This window comes from Oncorhynchus mykiss, chromosome 6 (genome assembly GCF_057628025.1).
Source record: "Oncorhynchus mykiss isolate SJ-2025 chromosome 6, ASM5762802v1, whole genome shotgun sequence".
NCBI lineage: Eukaryota > Metazoa > Chordata > Actinopteri > Salmoniformes > Salmonidae > Oncorhynchus > Oncorhynchus mykiss.
The window spans coordinates 69,843,783-69,865,000 of record NC_143027.1 but is presented as its reverse complement, the minus strand read 5'-3'; the positions used below and the strand labels follow the sequence as shown (position 1 = coordinate 69,865,000).

General features: G+C 43.6%; 2 protein-coding genes across 15 annotated transcripts in view; one reads left to right on the top strand and one right to left on the bottom strand.

Annotated features, from left to right (window-relative positions):
* Nucleotides 1-9,017, top strand: part of gse1b (Gse1 coiled-coil protein b) — a 473,097-nt gene extending 464,080 nt beyond the window's left edge. For all 7 annotated transcript variants that reach the window (XM_036980868.2, XM_090238737.1, XM_090238739.1 and 4 more), the window contains 7 exons: nucleotides 1,533-1,645; nucleotides 1,724-1,991; nucleotides 3,045-3,158; nucleotides 3,448-3,810; nucleotides 4,468-4,812; nucleotides 5,637-5,740; nucleotides 6,077-9,017. In XM_036980868.2, coding sequence (XP_036836763.2) covers nucleotides 1,533-1,645; nucleotides 1,724-1,991; nucleotides 3,045-3,158; nucleotides 3,448-3,810; nucleotides 4,468-4,812; nucleotides 5,637-5,740; nucleotides 6,077-6,217 — 1,448 coding nt within the window. In that variant the 3' untranslated portion in view covers nucleotides 6,218-9,017. The remainder of the gene's footprint in view (nucleotides 1-1,532; nucleotides 1,646-1,723; nucleotides 1,992-3,044; nucleotides 3,159-3,447; nucleotides 3,811-4,467; nucleotides 4,813-5,636; nucleotides 5,741-6,076) is intronic.
* A 2,708-nt stretch (nucleotides 9,018-11,725) lies between these two features.
* LOC110526484 (uncharacterized) lies at nucleotides 11,726-19,090 on the bottom strand. Of its 8 annotated transcripts, none has more exons than XM_036980866.2 (5): nucleotides 18,493-19,090; nucleotides 16,275-16,444; nucleotides 16,108-16,177; nucleotides 15,792-15,942; nucleotides 11,726-14,070 (listed from the first exon to the last, which is right to left on the bottom strand). In XM_036980866.2, exons 2-5 carry the CDS (start codon nucleotides 16,426-16,428, stop codon nucleotides 12,913-12,915), a joined length of 1,533 nt encoding a protein of 510 aa, XP_036836761.2. In that variant the 5' UTR covers nucleotides 16,429-16,444; nucleotides 18,493-19,090; the 3' UTR covers nucleotides 11,726-12,912. The 8 variants fall into 8 exon arrangements, with proteins under 8 accessions (XP_036836761.2, XP_036836762.2, XP_036836760.2 ...); XM_036980867.2 differs by having other exon boundaries at nucleotides 11,726-14,067; nucleotides 16,275-16,447; nucleotides 18,493-19,050; XM_036980865.2 differs by having other exon boundaries at nucleotides 16,275-16,447; nucleotides 18,493-19,047.
* Nucleotides 19,091-21,218: the final 2,128 nt, after the last annotated feature.

The window sequence follows — 21,218 nt, the reverse complement described above, 5'->3', positions numbered from 1 at the left end:
TATGTACTGAAGTTGTAGGTTGTGGTTGTGTAGTGGTAGTATGTACTGAAGTTGTAGGTTGTGGTTGTGTAGTGGTAGTATGTACTGAAGTTGTAGGTTGTGGTTGTGTAGTGGTAGTATGTACTGAAGTTGTAGGTTGTGGTTGTGTAGTGGTAGTATGTACTGAAGTTGTAGGTTGTGGTTGTGTAGTGGTAGTATGTACTGAAGTTGTAGGTTGTGGTTGTGTAGTGGTAGTATGTACTGAAGTTGTAGGTTGTGGTTGTGTAGTGGTAGTATGTACTGAAGTTGTAGGTTGTGGTTGTGTAGTGGTAGTATGTACTGAAGTTGTAGGTTGTGGTTGTGTAGTGGTAGTATGTACTGAAGTTGTAGGTTGTGGTTGTGTAGTGGTAGTATGTACTGAAGTTGTAGGTTGTGGTTGTGTAGTGGTAGTATGTACTGAAGTTGTAGGTTGTGGTTGTGTAGTGGTAGTATGTACTGAAGTTGTAGGTTGTGGTTGTGTAGTGGTAGTATGTACTGAAGTTGTAGGTTGTGGTTGTGTAGTGGTAGTATGTACTGAAGTTGTAGGTTGTGTAGTGGTAGTATGTCCTGAAGTTGTTAGTTGTGTTTGTGTGTTAGTATGTACTGAAGTTGTAGGTTGTGGTTGTGTAGTGGTAGTATGTACTGAAGTTGTAGGTTGTGGTTGTGTAGTGGTAGTATGTACTGAAGTTGTTAGTTGTGGTTGTGTAGTGGTAGTATGTACTGAAGTTGTAGGTTGTGGTTGTGTAGTGGTAGTATGTACTGAAGTTGTAGGTTGTGGTTGTGTAGTGGTAGTATGTACTGAAGTTGTAGGTTGTGGTTGTGTAGTGGTAGTATGTACTGAAGTTGTAGGTTGTGGTTGTGTAGTGGTAGTATGTACTGAAGTTGTAGGTTGTGGTTGTGTAGTGGTAGTATGTACTGAAGTTGTAGGTTGTGGTTGTGTAGTGGTAGTATGTACTGAAGTTGTAAGTTGTGGTTGTGTAGTGGTAGTATGTACTGAAGTTGTAGGTTGTGGTTGTGTAGTGGTAGTATGTACTGAAGTTGTTAGTTGTGGTTGTGTAGTGGTAGTATGTACTGAAGTTGTAGGTTGTGGTTGTGTAGTGGTAGTATGTACTGAAGTTGTAGGTTGTGGTTGTGTAGTGGTAGTATGTACTGAAGTTGTAGGTTGTGGTTGTGTAGTGGTAGTATGTACTGAAGTTGTAGGTTGTGGTTGTGTAGTGGTAGTATGTACTGAAGTTGTAGGTTGTGGTTGTGTAGTGGTAGTATGTACTGAAGTTGTAGGTTGTGGTTGTGTAGTGGTAGTATGTACTGAAGTTGTAGGTTGTGGTTGTGTAGTGGTAGTATGTACTGAAGTTGTAGGTTGTGGTTGTGTAGTGGTAGTATGTACTGAAGTTGTAGGTTGTGGTTGTGTAGTGGTAGTATGTACTGAAGTTGTAGGTTGTGGTTGTGTAGTGGTAGTATGTACTGAAGTTGTAAGTTGTATGTAAGTCAGTACTAACTGTCTCTGGTCATTCCAGGTTACTACTATGAGCTGGATGACTCGTATGATGAGAGTGATGAGGAGGAGGTCAGGGCCCACCTCAGGAGGGTAGCAGGGCAGCCCCCTCTCAAACTGGACGACTCCACAGAGGTACGGTTTTATCCTGCACACACACTCTATACACACTGTTATCTCCTGGCTTTATAATGCGTTCCTCTCCCCATGTAGAAAGTGGACTTCCTGTGTGTTTTTGGTCTGACCACGGTGTCACGACGTGACCACCTGGTGCAGCAGAAGAGGAGGAAGAGGAGGAGGATGCTGAGGGAGCGGAGCCCCTCGCCCCCGGCTGTTCTGTCCAAACGCACCCCTCCTCCCCCGGCCCCCCTCAGCACCCACTTCACCCCAGAGGAGATGGACAGAGCCCCCGAACTGGAAGACAAGAAACGCTTCCTCACCATGTTCAGCCTGTCCCATGTCTCTGTACAGCAGAGGAGAGGTATGTACCCTACATCCTAAACACTACACCATAACCCCTACACACCAGCCAACCTCACTGCACAGAGCAACTAACCCCCTAAAGCTGTCATGAACATGGTTATCATGTCCACTGTGCTCTGGAGACATGTACACAGTGTGACAGACACCTGACATTTCACTATGTGTATTCTACATTATAAACTGGGTGGTTCGAGCCCTGATTCTTGATTGGCTGAGAGCCGTTGTATATCAAACCGTATACCATGGGTAAGACCATTTGTTTTGACTGTTCTAATTACGTTGGTAACCAGTTTAGATGTGTTGTGCCTAAGAACAGCTCTTAGCCTTGGTATATTGGCCATATACCACAACCCTTGTGCCTTATTGCTTAATTATACGTTATATATTAAACACACTGCTGCTAGCATGCATTACACATTACTCTGCCTCCCTCTTCAGTGTGACAGCTGGACTTTATGTGAGGAGAAACAGATACAAACACACATATACACACACACACTGCTGTGGCGAGGCGGGGAGTGGCAGCGGCAGGTTTATGGTGAGCCCACGCTAATCCTGTGGATTTACCACATGCTGCCTGCAGATGGCAGCGTGCAGCCTCACACACACACACACACACACACACACACACACTCTCACAGCAGAGGTGCAAGGATTAAAGAGATGGGGGTGAGATGTTAATGCTCTCTTTCTCCCTCTCTCTTTCTCTCTCTCTCTCTCTCTCTGTCTCTGTCTCTGTCTCTCTCTCTCTCTCTCTCTCTCTCTCTCTCTCTCTCTCTCTCTCTCTCTCTCTCTGTCTCTCTGTCTTTCTCTCTCTCTCTCTCTCTGTCTTTCTCTCTCTCTCTCTGTCTTTCTCTCTCTCCCTTCTCTCTCTGTCTTTCTCTCTCTCTCTCTCTCTATCTCTTTCCCTCTCTCCCTCTTTCTCTCCTTCTCTCTCTCTCTCTCCCTCTCCCTCTCTCTCTCTCTCTCTCAATCTCTCTCTCTCTCACTCTCTCACTCTCTCACTCTCTCACTCTCTCTCTCTCCCTCTATCTCTCTCTCTCTCTGCCAGATAATGAGACAGTGGTAGAGTTGCTTCAGGCTATTAAACAGAAGAGCGTAACCTTGGATACCATCAGACATGCCCGTCACCCCCTATGTAAGACCCCCCCAGCACAGAACTCAGGTAAGCGCACGCGCGTGCGTGCATGCACAAACACAAACACACACACACACACACACACACACAAACACACACCCTTCCTCATTCCTTCCCTGCTGTTTGTGGTTAATCTAGCAGACAGGTGTGTGAGAGACATCTCTGTAGTAATGTTACAGCAGTAATGTTATGGGTTGGGGTTCAAATGACTGATTGCCTGCTGATGTCTTGATACAGTATATTTATATGAATCTGGGTGGGAATGTGTCTCAATGCATCTCAGTTCATTGACAGTAACATACACCTTTCCCGACAGATCCTGCCTCAGCGCTTTCCAGCGAATCAGATGAGCCATTCGGTGTCAGTCCCTCCTCCCTCGGCGGACTCCTGGGGCAGCCTAAACCCCCCTCCTCCTCTGACGCACTGAGACCAAAGGACCCCCCTCCTCCGCTCCCCTACTCGGAAAAGACCCGTGGGCTCCCTGAGGGCCCCCCCTCCAAGAGGAGCTCGTCATCCAGCCTGCTGAATAGCCTGCGCCCCCCCGTGCAGCCTAAAGATGCTCCCCCCAGCCTGAACGGCCGGACCAAGCCCTGGGAGAGCTTTACTGCTGAAGAGTTTTCCCAGCAGTTCCACGAGTCCGTCCTCCAGTCCACACAGAAGGCCCTGCAGAAGCACAAAGGTACCACAGCAGCTCTCCTTCATACTCCAGGTAGAAGTTATCCTCAGGCACAGATCTAGGATCAGCTTGTACTGTGAATCTACAGATCAAATCAAATCGAATTGCATTTGTCACATGCACAGAATACAACCTTATCGTGACATTCTTACTTTCAAGCCCTCAAGCCCCAAAAGCCCTCAAGCCCCAAAAATGCAGTTTTAAGAAAAATAAGAGTTAAGAAAATATTTACTAAATAAACTAAAGTAAAAAGAAAGTAACGCAATGAAGTATCAATAATGAGGGTATATACAGGGGTTATCGCTACTGAGTGAATGTACAGGTTAGTCGAGGTAATTGAGGTAATACTGTATGTACATGTAGGTAGGGGTAAAGTGACTAGGCATAGATAATAAACAATATACAGTGAGTAGCAGCAGCATAAAAAAAGGAGGGGTAAATGCAAATAGCCATTTGTCTAACTGTTCAGCAGTCTTATGGGTTGCGGTTAAAAACTGTTGAGAAGCCTTTTTGTCCTAGACTTGGCACGCCGATACCGCTTGCCATGCGGTAGCAGAGAGAACAGTCTATGACTGGGGTGGCTGGGGTCTTTGACAATTTTTTTGTTTAATTAAAAAAAAAATATCCCTCTCTCTCTATTCTCCCTCTCTCTCTCTCTAGGTGGAGCCACAGTGATCTCAGCGCCCTCTCACCTCCAGGACTCCTCAGTGCACTACAACATTCCAGAGCTGCAGAGCGCCCCCAGCCGGCCGCCCCCGCCACACACACACCCTCACACACACCCGCACGCACACTCCATCCAACACCCGCAGTCACACCCGCACCCCCAGCCCAATGGGCAGCACTGTCCCCCGCACCCCCACCGAGAGCCCCCAGGAGTGAGGGAGGAGCAGTCTGCACCAGAGGACTCAGAAGAAGAGGAGGAAGAGGAGGAAGAGGAGGCCCCAGTACCCAGGTGGCAGGGGATTGAAGCGATCTTTGAAGCCTATCAGGAATACATTGAAGGTAAGCAGTCAGTCACTTGTCTGTTTATTTAAAGGCCCAGTGCAGTCAAAACGTCATTTCAGCCTGTAATTTAAAAAAATTAAATATATTATTGTTATTATTATTTTTGGGGGGCTGTTTTAGTGGGGTGAAGTTTTGATTTAGTTAATAGACCAATAAGAAAGAGAGTTCCAAACCTCTCTGCCAATAAAATATAGTTTTCAGTTTTCCCCTTCCCACTTAGAGCACTAATATTATATAGAGCACTAATATTTTTTGTTGTTGACCATTTTAATTGAAAACAATCACAATAAGGTACTTAATTGTTACCCAGAAATGATTTGATATTGAGATAAAAATGGCTGCATTGGACCCTTAATGTCTATTGTTCTTGGTTTTGGAATGATTCATGTATGGTTGAAATCTGGAGACCAATGAACATTTATGACTTTGGTTAAGAGTAGTTGTAGCGTATTCCCAACACTAGAGGGTAGTATTTATCCTTTTCTACTACTCTCTGTTGGTCCAACAAATAGGATGTAAACAGTCAAACATACACACTATCTGTAATGAGTTGTGTGCTGTATGCTGCTTGCCTGTGGCAGTATGGTCTGTTGTAGCTCTAGCTGTGTGCTGTTCTCTGGTTATTGGTACATGGGGAGACAGACAGGCAGGGAGTGTTAGCGTGGATGCTAATGAGATCCCAGGTCACATCCCTCAGGCTCATTGTTATTATCTTCTCCTTCCTCTCTCCCTCTCCTCCTCTGCCTCCATCCTCTCCTCCTCTTTCTCCACTCCCCTCCTTCTCTTCCCCTGCCTTCCCCTGTCCTCCCTCCCTCTTCCAGAGCAAGGTGTGGAGCGCCAGGTGCTGCAGAGCCAGTGTCGGAGACTGGAGAACCAGCACTACAACCTGAGCCTGACAGCAGAACAGCTCTCCCACAGCATGGGGGTAAGACCCTGTCTGCTACATCTATCATCACTGAGCTTCCTTTAAATCGTTTGGAGAAAAGATTCTTTCTATTTTAATCAGCTAGGTTCAATTGTAGTCTTCATACTGTACAATAATATTAAATAATGCCACAGAATTCTAAGTAAGTGTGTGTGTGTGTGTGTGTGTGTGTGTGTGTGTGTGTGCGTTTTTGTTACTTTCTCTTTATGCAGTTGTTACATTTTGTTAATGTGGTTTTATTGACTCTACTCCTCCTCCCTCTCCCTTTCTCTCTCTCTCTCTCTCGCTCTCTCTCTCTCTCTCTCTCTCTCTCTCTCCCTTCTTCTCTCTTTATAGGAGTTGATGTCTCAGAGACAGAAGCTGGCGGTGGAGAGGGAGAAGTTACAGGCCGAGTTGGAGCACTTCAGGAAGTGTCTGACGCTGCCGCAGCCCCACTGGGCCAGGGGAGGGCACTACAAGGGTTACCCCCCCAGGTGACAGCTCCACTGACCCCCAGGCCTGGCCCCCTCCCTCCCCGCCCAAACAGAGTTTATTTTTATGACCTAGCCTGGATCTGGACCCGGATGGACAGCTCCACAGGAGAGAGGGATGGACAGCTCCACAGGAGAGAGGGATGGACAGCTCCACAGGAGAGAGGGATGGACAGCTCCACAGGAGAGAGGGATGGACAGCTCCACAGGAGAGAGGGATGGACAGCTCCACAGGAGAGAGGGATGGACAGCTCCACAGGAGAGAGGGATGGACAGCTCCACAGGAGAGAGGGATGGACAGCTCCACAGGAGAGAGGGATGGACAGCTCCACAGGAGAGAGGGATAAAGGATTCATTGATAGATGGATGGGGCAGCAGGGCCAAGCAGTGAAGCACTGACTGGGGCTGCTGCTAGCCTGCCAGGGACGGTGCCACCAGCCAGTGGTCTGTGCTGACCCTGGGGTCAGAGGGTGCAACGGGCACGTCACATATGGGGCAAAGCTCTAGGACGGTATGGTCAACACACACACAAACATACAAAGAGGCACACACTCACACCATTCTCTTCAGCAGGCACCAGTTACTCTCTTACATTGCTGTCCCAGACCCATCCTAGGCTCCCCTCACAGCCACGCCCACACGGACAATCCTGCCCTGGAATGGGTGTGGTCACGTGACAGAGCGCCATCTACCACCAATCCAATGCCCCTACCTCTGGCCAATCGGACAGGACTGAACCTCCCAGCATCTCTCCTGGTGGCAGGTCAGGCCAGCTTTCAAACTTGAAATGCACTTAAAGAGAAAGACCTGAAGAACTACCTGGTGGTACTGTGTTACGACAAAGAACTGTTCAAATTAGGGAAGAACTTACAAAATGCACATTTTGGCATGAATAAAGGAAATGTTTTATTTCGAGATGAGATAAAGAATTTAAAAGGTGCTTCAGCCTTGTATTGTAAATACTATTATGACGAAAAATAATTTTGTATGTTTTTATTACTTTAATCATTGTTCTTTAAGAAGAAGAAAATAAGCCTGCCATTTTTTTATATATTCACGCTTTTTTGGGTGAAACAGAAAGCTTTGCTTTTAGTGTTTGTTCTGCTGCTGGTCAGGACTGCCCTGTTCAGAGGTGTAGATTGAAGGAGAAAAGGAGAGAGAGAACATGCTCCTCTTCTCCTCTTCCCCTTTGACCCAGCCATGTGTGCTGCCGTAGCAGCAGCCTGAGCTCCAGCCACAGCCCTCCCTCCCCTGGCCTCCAGGCCCCGTAAGGCTCACTGACTCCAAGCCCCACAGGCCTCCCAGATCCATGCACTCCGTCAGAACACCAGCCCCACACAGAACCCCTCCTGTCAGGAACAGCGTGTTTTACCACTCTCCCTGTGTGAGTAGTTAACCATGAGAAAGAGTGAGTGACAGCTACAGTTACAATGTCATCCTTTATTTCTCTCTCTCTCTCTCTCTCTCTCTCTCTCTCTCTCTCTCTTTTATTTATATATATATATATATATATATATATATATATATATATATATATATATATATATATATATATATATATATATATATATTCCTATTCAGCCCTAGTCAAGGGATGAGCCCTTAGTAGAACTGTTGTCTGATAACTAGACCCATCTCTCTGGGCCTTATCATTAAGAACAAGGGACACAACACCCATTATAATGAGACATTCATATCATCACTAAACCCAGAGAGAGGAAACAATGCAGACAGTACCATGTGACAATGCACCGAGGGAGATCTTGTGAGATTCTTCTCCTTTGTGTTTGCCATAAAAGGAAACAGTGCCAAAAAGTAGCCCTCCCTCTCACAAAATATCATGAGGCTTTTTTAAACCTCAAAATAGAGTAATTAAGCTAACTCCCTGAATTTAAATGGCCAACCCACTTCAAAACTTGTTATATTACTACATTGATCCCACTTATTATAAATTTCAAAGCCCTTGCCAACAATTGGATAATGGACGATTTTTTTCTCCACTTGAGGGCCCTCAAATCCAAAGTCAATGAAAGGTTCTCTTTTGCCAAGTATATGAATCATTGTCCTGCTCTGCACTGTGCATCTATAGTGTGTGTTTTCATGCCTACATCAGTCCACCTTGCTGCTGGCCATAGCTGTCTCCTGTGCCTCAGTACCCCTGTTCCCCAGTCTCTCTATTCCCCTACCTTCCTTCTGTGGGAGTGTCTGGCCGGTAGTTTTGTAAAATAAAACGTTTAGCCTTACAAGAGGACCTCCGGCAGCATAGATCGCAATGCAGCGTGGGTATTGTAGTGCTCAGTCAGACTTGACAAGGCTTTGAGTATGTAGTCCTAAAGGGGTTCTGTTTGAACTCCAGTCTGATGCTGTGGATGTGAGATGACCGGGAGGGGAGGGTGGCTGCAGGTCTGGTCCCTACATCCCTCTTTGTTCCACTCCTGGTGAGCTTTCAGAGGAACACCCAGTTAGGGAGGCGGAAGCATGTTTACAGACCAGAGCAGAGCTACAATAGGAGCACCACCTGTCAATCAGACAGCAAGCGCTACCACTGAGTTAAGCAGCCAATGAGTTAGCGGGAGGACCCTAGGCCTTTCCCCAGAGCCTCCTTACTCTACCATGCACACGCAATAGCCCCCTGACTCTATGGAGGATGTCTAGACTCTAGATGCTGTGAAACTCTGATTTTAAAATGTACTTGTTTGAATTAATTGTAATGTAATATATTATTTGTTGAATGTAGTAATTAGGTATTTATGAATATATTGCTGTAATTTCAGACAAAAAATAAAATAAAATATTTGAAAAATGTACTTGAACTTACTTGAATGTACTTGTACTTCCTGCAGGTTCACCATCTATTTTCAGTGTCTGAGTCAAATTCGAACATTGATGTTTGTTTAACAGTGAGAGTGCATCTGATAAGAGATGGGGGTTATCAATTAAGTGTTTCTACTACATTGGATTTACCATCTGTTTATTATGAGGCATGCAAAAACTGACAGACACATATAGTGAAATCATCAAATCAAATGTCAAAACTTAATTATGTGATTACTGATCATAATATGTGATGGTTATAATGATAGTTAGAACATACATGTGATGGTTATAATGATATAACATACAGTGCCTTGCGAAAGTATTCGGCCCCCTTGAACTTTGCGACCTTTTGCCACATTTCAGGCTTCAAACATAAAGATATAAAACTGTATTTTTTTGTGAAAAATCGTCAACAAGTGGGACACAATCATGAAGTGGAACGACATTTATTGGATATTTCAAACTTTTTTAACAAATCAAAAACTGAAAAATTGGGCGTGCAAAATTATTCAGCCCCCTTAAGTTAATGCTTTGTAGCGCCACCTTTTGCTGCGATTACAGCTGTAAGTCGCTTGGGGTATGTCTCTATCAGTTTTGCACATTGAGATACTGAAATTTTTTCCCATTCCTCCTTGCAAAACAGCTCGAGCTCAGTGAGGTTGGATGGAGAGCATTTGTGAACAGCAGTTTTCAGTTCTTTCCACAGATTCTCGATTGGATTTAGGTCTGGACTTTGACTTGGCCATTCTAACACCTGGATATGTTTATTTTTGAACCATTCCATTGTAGATTTTGCTTTATGTTTTGGATCATTGTCTTGTTGGAAGACAAATCTCCGTCCCAGTCTCAGGTCTTTTGCAGACTCCATCAGGTTTTCTTCCAGAATGGTCCTGTATTTGGCTCCATCCATCTTCCCATCAATTTTAACCATCTTCCCTGTCCCTGCTGAAGAAAAGCAGGCCCAAACCATGATGCTGCCACCACCATGTTTGACAGTGGGGATGGTGTGTTCAGGGTGATGAGCTGTGTTGCTTTTACGCCAAACATAACGTTTTGCATTGTTGCCAAAAAGTTCAATTTTGGTTTCATCTGACCAGAGCACCTTCTTCCACATGTTTGGTGTGTCTCCCAGGTGGCTTGTGGCAAACTTTAAACAACACTTTTTATGGATATCTTTAAGAAATGGCTTTCTTCTTGTCACTCTTCCACAAAGGCCAGATTTGTGCAATATACGACTGATTGTTGTCCTATGGACAGAGTCTCCCACCTCAGCTGTAGATCTCTGCAGTTCATCCAGAGTGATCATGGGCCTCTTGGCTGCATCTCTGATCAGTCTTCTTCTTGTATGAGCTGAAAGTTTAGAGGGACGGCCAGGTCTTGGTAGATTTGCAGTGGTCTGATACTCCTTCCATTTCAATATTATCGCTTGCACAGTGCTCCTTGGGATGTTTAAAGCTTGGGAAATCTTTCTGTATCCAAATCCGGCTTTAAACTTCTTCACAACAGTATCTCGGACCTGCCTGTTGTGTTCCTTGTTCTTCATGATGCTCTCTGCGCTTTTAACGGACCTCTGAGACTATCACAGTGCAGGTGCATTTATACGGAGACTTGATTACACACAGGTGGATTGCATTTATCATCATTAGTCATTTAGGTCAACATTGGATCATTCAGAGATCCTCACTGAACTTCTGGAGAGAGTTTGCTGCACTGAAAGTAAAGGGGCTGAATAATTTTGCACGCCCAATTTTTCCGTTTTTGATTTGTTAAAAAAGTTTGAAATATCCAATAAATGTCGTTCCACTTCATGATTGTGTCCCACTTGTTGTTGATTCTTCACAAAAAAATACAGTTTTATATCTTTATGTTTGAAGCCTGAAATGTGGCAAAAGGTCGCAAAGTTCAAGGGGGCCGAATACTTTCGCAAGGCACTGTACATGTGATGGTTATAATGATAGATAGAACATACATGTGATGGTTATAATGATAGATAGAACATACATGTGATGGTTATAATGATAGTTAGAACATACATGTGATGGTTATAATGATAGAACATACATGTGATGGTTATAATGATAGAACATACATGTGATGGTTATAATGATAGGTCATAATGATATAACATACATGTGATGGTTATAATGATAGATAGAACATACATGTGATGGTTATAATGATAGTTAGAACATACATGTGATGGTTATAATGATAGAACATACATGTATGTGATGGTTATAATGATAGAACATACATGTGATGGTTATAATGATAGAACATACATGTGATGGTTATAATGATAGATAGAACATACATGTGATGGTTATAATGATAGATAGAACATACATGTGATGGTTATAATGATAGTTAGAACATACATGTGATGGTTATAATGATAGAACATACATGTGATGGTTATAATGATAGAACATACATGTGATGGTTATAATGATAGGTCATAATGATAGAACATACATGTGATGGTTATAATGATAGATAGAACATACATGTGATGGTTATAATGATAGATAGAACATACATGTGATGGTTATAATGATAGAACATACATGTGATGGTTATAATGATAGAACATACATGTGATGGTTATAATGATAGAACATACATGTGATGGTTATAAAATGACTGGCCTGGCATTATGATTAGTTCAAACGAAAAGGTGTTTTCCATTCATGCTATATATCACTGTATTATATCAACAACTCTTTATTAATATTATGATTCAAATGAAAAGGTTCACAACAAAGGATTCAGTGATAAAGTACATATGAATCTCATCACAGCCTGAAGAGCAGTCATGCAGTCACAGTCAGACAAGTTTCTCTACTCCTCCATCAAACCCTATCTACCCTACAGTATGTTCAAATGGAAAACAGCCATTTCAACTTAACAGCCATGTTCCCATGTTTGTGGAGACTGCGTTCACGGTAAAGGCTGCATATATCGACTCAATTACAAATGTACATTTCAATCACACTGTAGCTCAGCTCTTTAGTGCTATGTGTTGAATGGAGCAATTATATAGGACACAACAAATATGTATACAGTAGGCTGGAAGTGGTGTTGGAGGGCCAGTAGGGGTAGACCCTCTGGTCTAAGGAGTTCCCAATGCCCAGGGGCAGTGACAGGGACATTGCCCTGCGTTAGGTGCAGCCTTTCAGATGGGACATTAAACAGATGTCCTGACTGTGGTCATTAAAATTCCATGGCACTTATTGTAACTGTAAGTGATTTAACCTTTGTTTCATGAATAACTTATTATACCCGTCAATTCCTAATTGTTTTATACTGTATTTCACTCCTCACCTCTACACCATTAAAGCTGATGTCTGGTGAGTATTCTGGCACAAATGGTTACACCCATAGTTGTGTACGACTAGAGATTCATCCAGGTCATTTAGCAACATTTGAGTTTGTCTTGTTTGGAAATGACATTCTTATTCTGGATTGGATAGATTTGTATAACTCTTATTTCTACTTGTAGGTATTAAACATTACCTCCAACAGAGGACTTGTGGAATAACTCTTATTTCTACTTGTAGGTATTAAACACTACCTCCAACAGAGGACTTGTGGATTGGCAATAAAAATAACACACGGGCTACAATGGAAAACTGTTACGTGTAGTTGAATTTCTCTGGACCAAGACATACAGCCACGCAGTCATCAACATCCACTCTGTGTCTTTTTCTCCACACTCTCTCAAAGGTGCCTCTGGGAATATTATCGCTTTCAAAATAAAAGTCCCCAGGCTACAAACAGTGTCTCAATACATTTTGGCAAAATAAAAGTCGTAACAAAAGTAAGGCTACAGATTTTTATGTCAACATAAGTCTAGGCTTTAGAAGTGCCATGAATTGGTATGCGTTACATCTCTGGTTGTTTTGCTCTGCTCTCTGCCGGACTCCTCTTATCCTGTTGGTTCTCATACCCCCTCACTTTCTTTCTGTATTCTCGGACCTCACCAGCTGCCTTACACAGGCGCAGAGATGCATCATTATTTACCACAGGAAGTTTTTTACACTTGTCCTCAAATTTCTCATCTGGACAAGTCAACAGTTCCATCAATAATTGTCTTGTTTTACCAAAACTTCCCTGGCCCTTTAGTTCACTCTTTATCTCACCATGGATGTATGCACTTGTTGCCCAAACTCTAGGATTAAAATGTGATTGAGCAGTTGTCAGGCCATCCTTATTTATTTTACACCTTGCTGGAACAGAGGTAATTATGGGATTTTCAGCGGTAAAGACTGCTGTGAATTGTTCACGCTCCTTAACTTTTTTGATAATTTTTGGCGACTCCATTGTTTTGTCTTTTCCAAGAAAGCTCTCTGTTAGTGTGTCCTCCCCCTTTAGGAGTAATACACAGAAGTTGGGCTCTGGATAGTATGTGCCTAGAGGAAAGTGTTTTGCTGTCTCAACTCGAATCTCTCTGTCAACCTGGCTTGTCCTCTTAAAAGCCCCGTCCGGAAACTCATAGCCTGTTGACATCACCGTTGGGGGGATGCCAGAGTGAGTGTTAGAGTGCTTTCTGACTATCTCTAAATAAGAGCTGTACACTTGGTTAAAGCTTACAGTATCAGCGTCAATAAAACTGAAATAGATCAGAGCGTCAGGATCCTCTCCTCTCAACTCTCTAACAAGCTGTTTAGTTTCTTCATGATCTTTTAGATATTCTCTGATATCCGTATATGGTATACCTTTTATACTGTCTACACATATGTCACCATTGGGTCCCCAGGTAAATGAAATCTTTTTAAACTTCAATACCGTATTCTCCTTCATGTTCATCAGCATTGTCAGGTGTCCCCGGAGCTCAGGAGAATCTTTGCCATTGAGGCCAATGATGATGGCCACATCTTTCAGGTGCTCCTCATCTTCCTCCTTAAATCCTGTATCCTCCATCAACTTCAGTAACCTTTGAACCTGTGACTGGATTTGGTCCAGTGGTCGGTTGTTGTCAGGTAGTGGGACCCACATGGGCACATTGATCAGAAACTTGATCTTTTGATCCTGGTTCTGCTTCTGGGTTTGTCAGGAGAAACAACAAAAACAAACCATGTAAGGTTAAAAAATGATAATACTTTTGGTTAAAGGTGTCACGACTCTGACCGAAGGTGGCTCCCCTTCCCGTTCGGGTGGCGCTCGGCGCTCGTCGTCGCCGGTCTACTAGCTGCCACTGATTCTTTCCTCCCCCTCCTTATGTGTTTATTGATTACACCTGTTTTGAGTTTGTTGTAATTAGTTGGGCTTTATTAGTCAGCTGGCCCGCCCGTTTCTTTGTGCGGGATTGATTATTGTAACCCTGGTGTTTGTTACAGACGAACGTGTTGGTTTATGTTCGTATATAGTGCTGGACTGTTTCGTTCCCCGTGTCTGGGGCATTTTGTTGTGAGCACCCAGTGTTTAGTGGGGTGGCCGTGGTTCACCGTGTCTGGGGCATTTTGTTGTGAGCACCCAGTGTTTAGTGGGGTGGCCGTGGTTCACCGTGTCTGGGGCATTTTGTTGTGAGCACCCAGTGTTTAGTGGGGTGGCCGTGGTTCCCCGTGTCTGGGGCATTTTGTTGTGAGCACCCAGTGTTTAGTGGGGTGGCCGTGGTTCACCGTGTCTGGGGCATTTTGTTGTGAGCACCCAGTGTTTAGTGGGGTGGCCGTGGTTCACCGTGTCTGGGGCATTTTGTTGTGAGCACCCAGTGTTTAGTGGGGTGGCCGTAGTTCACCGTGTCTGGGGCATTTTGTTGTGAGCACCCAGTGTTTAGTGGGGTGGCCGTGGTTCACCGTGTCTGGGGCATTTTGTTGTGAGCACCCAGTGTTTAGTGGGGTGGCCGTGGTTCACCGTGTCTGGGGCATTTTGTTGTGAGCACCCAGTGTTTAGTGGGGTGGCCGTGGTTCCCCGTGTCTGGGGCATTTTGTTGTGAGCACCCAGTGTTTAGTGGGGTGGCCGTGGTTCACCGTGTCTGGGGCATTTTGTTGTGAGCACCCAGTGTTTAGTGGGGTGGCCGTGGTTCACCGTGTCTGGGGCATTTTGTTGTGAGCACCCAGTGTTTAGTGGGGTGGCCGTGGTTCCCCGTGTCTGGGGCATTTTGTTGTGAGCACCCAGTGTTTAGTGGGGTGGCCGTGGTTCACCGTGTCTGGGGCATTTTGTTGTGAGCACCCAGTGTTTAGTGGGGTGGCCGTAGTTCACCGTGTCTGGGGCATTTTGTTGTGAGCACCCAGTGTTTAGTGGGGTGGCCGTGGTTCACCGTGTCTGGGGCATTTTGTTGTGAGCACCCAGTGTTTAGTGGGGTGGCCGTGGTTCACCGTGTCTGGGGCATTTTGTTGTGAGCACCCAGTGTTTAGTGGGGTGGCCGTGGTTCACCGTGTCTGGGGCATTTTGTTGTGAGCACCCAGTGTTTAGTGGGGTGGCCGTGGTTCACCGTGTCTGGGGCATTTTGTTGTGAGCACCCAGTGTTTAGTGGGGTGGCCGTGGTTCACCGTGTCTGGGGCATTTTGTTGTGAGCACCCAGTGTTTAGTGGGGTGGCCGTGGTTCACCGTGTGTGCATTAAAAGAGCACTATATTGAACTCTCTGTTTTCCTCCGACTTCACACTCACGACACCCAGTACCTTACAAAAGGTCACTGTTAGAAATTTGCAGTATCCCTTGGAGAGGACCGATTTAAACTCTGAAGATCATTGACCTCTCACTGTATTTCATATATTTGATCCCTGATGTTTTTCTATTACAATGACACTGTTGTTGGCTCACCTGACTGGACCCCTGGTTGAGCTCGTTCCTTCCATCTTGGTCCCCTCTTTTATTCTTCATCTTATTAGAAGGCTCTGGCTGCCCTGGTTGTGGGGTGTTGTTCGACCTCTTGGCACCAGTGGGAAACATTTGCAGCTCAGTATTCTCCAATCTGCAGAACAAAACGGAAATAAATCATGGTTTTTAAAAAAAAAAGTTATAACAAGTTATAACATAGCTACCAGTAATAGGAACACGTACTTTGAGAGGACTGTGTCCCCCCCATCACCCAAATGTTTTCCTCCAAAACATCCTTCATGAGTCATTTTCTCCCTACCGTAGTATGCGTTCGCTGGTGTCTGGGTTGTTGACATAAGACTGTCTGGTGGGCTGCTTCATAATAGAGCCTGAGGGGAGAAACGGGCTATTCAGAGACAGAGCATTTTGGGAAAGAGGTAGAGTTAGTTAGATTGAATGTGTAGTGATAAACCATTCTCTTCTAACCTTGTGTTACATTACTAGCTGGGACGCCTACAGGTTCATCAGATGCCATCCCCAAACAGCAGGAGAACATTGAGGAGCGTGGCTGGGTTACCGGAACCGTCATAGGGGATCTTTCTTCTGATCTTTCTCTCTGTTGTCTGTTGTTACCCTCCATGATGTCTCAGACAGACCTACTGTATAAAAGCACAAGACTCAGAGGAGGAAAGGATCTATTTCAAATCAAATGATATGTGCAATACATCTCCTTTTCATAAATTTTCTTCTTAATTTGCTAAATAATTGTGAATAGTAATATTTTTTTGCACTGTCCTGTTACCAAGAATGGATTCTCATTTCATTACTGGCTATTGACATTTTATAAATCCAACCATGCTTCATTGATACTTGAATGTTGATAGAGAATATACTAGAGCTTAGAATAGCATACTACATTTGATGAAGATATCGATCAACGCATTCACTATTTCCTTGTTTCTTAGTGAAACAAAATGATTCAGATGAAGGTTTTTCCTAATGCCTCTAAAGACGGAGATGAGATTAGGCCTATCTAAAAATACATATCTGTTGATGTTCTCAGCAATCTACCCCAGTAGTTTCCCTGTGGGACTTGTGTTGTGTTGCAGGTCACCAACATTCCTCCACCATGCTGAATCTTTCATTAGAGACCCATCTTCCTTTTCGGATATGTTCGCAAGAAAACACCCGATATATCTTGTCACATTATAGCCTATATAGGGGTTAATATTTAAGTGCGTAGCCTGAATGGTCCCAGAAGCATAGCAATGACTATGCATCCGGGACCATCCCGGACGAGACCATTGTGGCTATGCTTCCGGGGCCATTCTGGCTACGCTTCCGGGCCATTCTGGCTACGCTTCCGGGCCATTCTGGCTATGCTTCCGGGCCATTCTGGCTATGCTTCCGGGCCATTCTGGCTATGCTTCCGGGCCATTCTGGCTATGCTTCCGGGCCATTCTGGCTACGCTTCCGGGCCATTATGGCTACGCTTCCGGGCCATTCTGGCTATGCTTCCGGGCCATTATGTCTATGCTTCTTGGACCATTATGGCTATATGTGATAACCTCCCCTCATGCAATGCTTTATTATAAAGGTCATATTACTTCACCCTTCCCCATCGCAGTGAGTCAGCCCCAAGAAAACACCCGACGGAACTTGAGAGGATCTTTAGAGAAGAATGGGAGAAATTCCCCAAAAACAGGTGTGCCAAGCTTGTAGCGTCATACCCAAGAAGACTTGAGGCGGCGGTTTAACAAAGTACTGAGTAAACGGTCTGAGTACATATGTAAATGTGATATTTTCGTTATTTATTTATTTATTTATTTTTAAATGTAACAAAATGTGGAAAAGTCAAGGGGTCTGAATACTTTCTGAATGCACTGTATCTGTTTTTCCATTTCGAAATAAAAGCATTTTATGTATCTAGCCCCTCTTATGAAACTCCTATATTTTAGTTATAACATTTTCATGAATCTTCAAAAAATGTTAGAATTTTTTCCACTTTGTCTTTACAGAATATTTAGTGTAGCTCATTGACAAAAAAATGGCAATCAAATCCATTTTAATCCCACTTTGTAACGCAATCAAATTTGAATAAATCCAAGGGGGTTGTAGACTTTCTAGAGGCACTGTATATCCAAAATGTAAAATGTAGTTCCACTGTCAAAATTCACAGTGCTTGACTTGTGTAGGAGCTCACCAGAGCTGAGTACCGGCACTTAACATTTTCTACTGCTTGAGCTCAAATACAAATAAGTTTCAAACATACACATCATACCAACTTTAAAGGGATATTTTCATCAAATACAAATTAACATTATTTTCCACCTACTGGTACCTTGGCTGTAGTCGATTCAACAAGGCCGTGTTTAGATATTCCCGTAGATACTTAGTCTTATATTTAGTTTTGTTAATATTACTGTTAACACTTATGCCGCTGTAATAACACTAACATTTTATTAACATTGCATTTTCCCAATTGCATAGCAAGGTAGTTGAGTTGATCATTTACAGTAAAGGTAATTTAAAGGCAATTTACACTCGAGTCTTGTACTGAATCCCCACCCTAGTCCTTTAGTGTCAATAGAATTACATAACAAAAATACTTTGCTAAGTTGTCACATAGGCCTATATTCCCTGTTTCTGATAGTCAATCCTGTCAATTTAGACAAATACGTAAATATACAATCAAAAGTCTTACCCACTATTCGTCTGCTGATCACTCCTGTCTTTATATTCCTTTTTTATTTATGCTTCAATGAGTGTTCCTTTGAGGCAGAAGCTCTGTATGTGAGCTGTTGAAGGTTCCTCTTTATGAAGCCCAGAATAGGATGTGGCCTCTTATACCTCTGAAGAATGAAGTTATCTACATATTCTGCTCCTTTTGTAATAGGTGGAGGGAAGCATCTGAGAGGGAGAGGCATACTGTATAGCCTTCCCTGCAGTCATCTGTCATGGTAATTTCCTGTATTACTAAATAAAGAGAGTTTACAAACCACACACAAGTCAGAGTTATACTTAAACTTTATATTTTAATAATATGAACTTCACCATAGCCCTGTGACTCTCAGATCAATTCAGTGTCTATAAATAAGTCCTTACAATAGAATACTTCATCTTTTATAGCCAAGATACACCCTTCTCAACTCAGAATGATGAACCACAGATCTTAGAAACTTCACAAAGGGCCTTTTACTTGAAAGAGGAGTATTCCATAGCCAGATAGCATTAGCTATAAATTATCGTTCAGTTTGGTCTCTAAGAGAAGGTTCTACTTCTCGTTCTTGGTACTTCCTATTACCAAAACATCATACCTCATTACACAGTAGCCTGTCTTCATACGTAACTGTAGTACATGCATTTGTGGAAAATATAATAAATACAGTAAAGTGTGACTGGTTATTTTAATGAATACATTTAGGTTTAATGAGGCAGTAGTGTAGGCCTACAGATATCTCTATAGCCAGGTTTGGCACACCCTGACCTGTTTCACCTGTCTTTGTGCTTGTCTCCACCCCCCTCTGTTACCAGTTTGTCTTGTCTTGTCAAGCTTACCAGCGTGTTTTTCCATGGTCCTGTTTTCCAAGTCTCTGTTTTTCTAGCCTTCCCGGTTCTGACCCGTTCCGCCTCCCCTGACACTGAGCCCGCCTGCCTGACACCCTGCCTTGACCTCGAGCCTGCCTGCCCCCACTGTAACTTTCAGACTCTAACCTGGTTTATGAACTTCTGCTTGTCCCTGACCTGCCTATTGCCTGCCCCTTTTATTTCAATAAACATCAGAGACTCGAACCATCTGCCTCCTGTGTCTGCATCTGGGTCTAGCCCTGTGTCGATATAAGGTTAGCTGACAATGTCCCGAAAACGATGTGCACGCTTCAATGGGGCAGAAGTCCATGTGTTGTTGCCTGATTGTTCGCAACAATGACAAGAAGCTGCCTTGTGGGGAATCGTAGGTGTCGCGTTTCAGCTAGTTTTATCTTGTTCTTGATACCATAACTTGTTTTGAGGTGTTTTGACTGTTGCCACATCTATGCTAATATGGCAAAACATTTGCTAGCTAGCTAACCAACAACTGTAAAAATGTATTTGAGAGACAACAAGTGCTCATTGTGTAAATGTATTTATGTTTTCAATAAACATTGGAGATGAAGAATAGTTTACATGTTGTCAACAATCTTAGCCAGCCCCATTGGTCAAAATTATCCAAGATTAGACCAGAAATAGATCCCATTTGTGACCGATGTAAGCAGGCTCCTGCTACTTTATTACACATGTTTTGGACATGCCTGAAATTAACAGATCTCTGGATATCAACTTTTGATGTTTTCTAAGATACTGGAGAGATTACTGCATTATTGGGAGTGGCACCACAGGAGGTCCCTCTAAACAGTTCTATGGAATGGTATCACAGGAGGCCCCTCTAAACAGTTCTATGGAATGGCACCACAGGAGGTCCCTCTAAACAGTTCTATGGAATGGTATCATAGGAGGCCCCTCTAAACAGTTCTATGGAATGGTATCACAGGAGGCCCCTCTAAACAGTTCTATGGAATGGCACCACAGGAGGTCCCTCTAAACAGTTCTATGGAATGGTATCATAGGAGGCCCCTCTAAACAGTTCTATGGAATGGTATCACAGGAGGCCCCTCTAAACAGTTCTATGGAATGGCACCACAGGAGGTCCCTCTAAACAGTTCTATGGAATGGTATCACAGGAGGCCCCTCTAAACAGTTTTATGGAATGGCATCACAGGAGGCCCCTCTAAACAGTTTTATGGAATGGTATCACAGGAGGCCCCTCTAAACAGTTTTATGGAATGGTATCACAGGAGGCCCCTCTAAACAGTTATATGGAATGGTATCACAGGAGGTCCCTCTAAACAGTTTTATGGAATGGTATCACAGGAGGCCCCTCTAAACAGTTATATGGAATGGTATCACAGGAGGTCCCTCTAAACAGTTTTATGGAATGGTATCACAGGAGGCCCCTCTAAACAGTTCTATGGAATGGCACCACAGGAGGTCCCTCTAAACAGTTCTATGGAATGGCACCAAAGGAGGTCCCTCTAAACAGTTTTATGGAATGGCACCACAGGAGGTCCCTCTAAACAGATCTATGGGCAACATGCTGGCATACTATTTAAGTGGAAGGATTGGATTTCTCTTACTTTTAGGGAGAAGGAAGGAAGTTATGCAACATCTCAAGCTAGAGAAAATACGCTACTCCGTTAGGGGATCTGCAATTACATTTCATAATATCTGACAACCTTTCCTATCCTTTGTAGAAGGCATGGACCCAACAAATTTCACAACTCCATAAACCAACCCAAGTTGGAGTGTGCTCCTGGTTATCCGTAAATAAATCAAAACAAATCGTGCCATCTGGTTTGTTTAATATAGGGAATTTGAAATGATTTATACTTTTAC

Excerpts from the sequence above, each read along its gene's own strand:
- LOC110526484 (XM_036980866.2), bottom strand. The coding sequence starts at position 16,428 with ATGGAGGGTAACAACAGACAACAGAGAGAAAGATCAGAAGAAAGATCC. Across the intron at positions 16,178-16,274 it reads AGCTAGTAATGTAACACAAG|GCTCTATTATGAAGCAGCCC; the intron begins GTTAGAAGAGAA and ends TTCTCCCCTCAG. Across the intron at positions 15,943-16,107 it reads ACCAGCGAACGCATACTACG|ATTGGAGAATACTGAGCTGC; the intron begins GTAGGGAGAAAA and ends TTTGTTCTGCAG.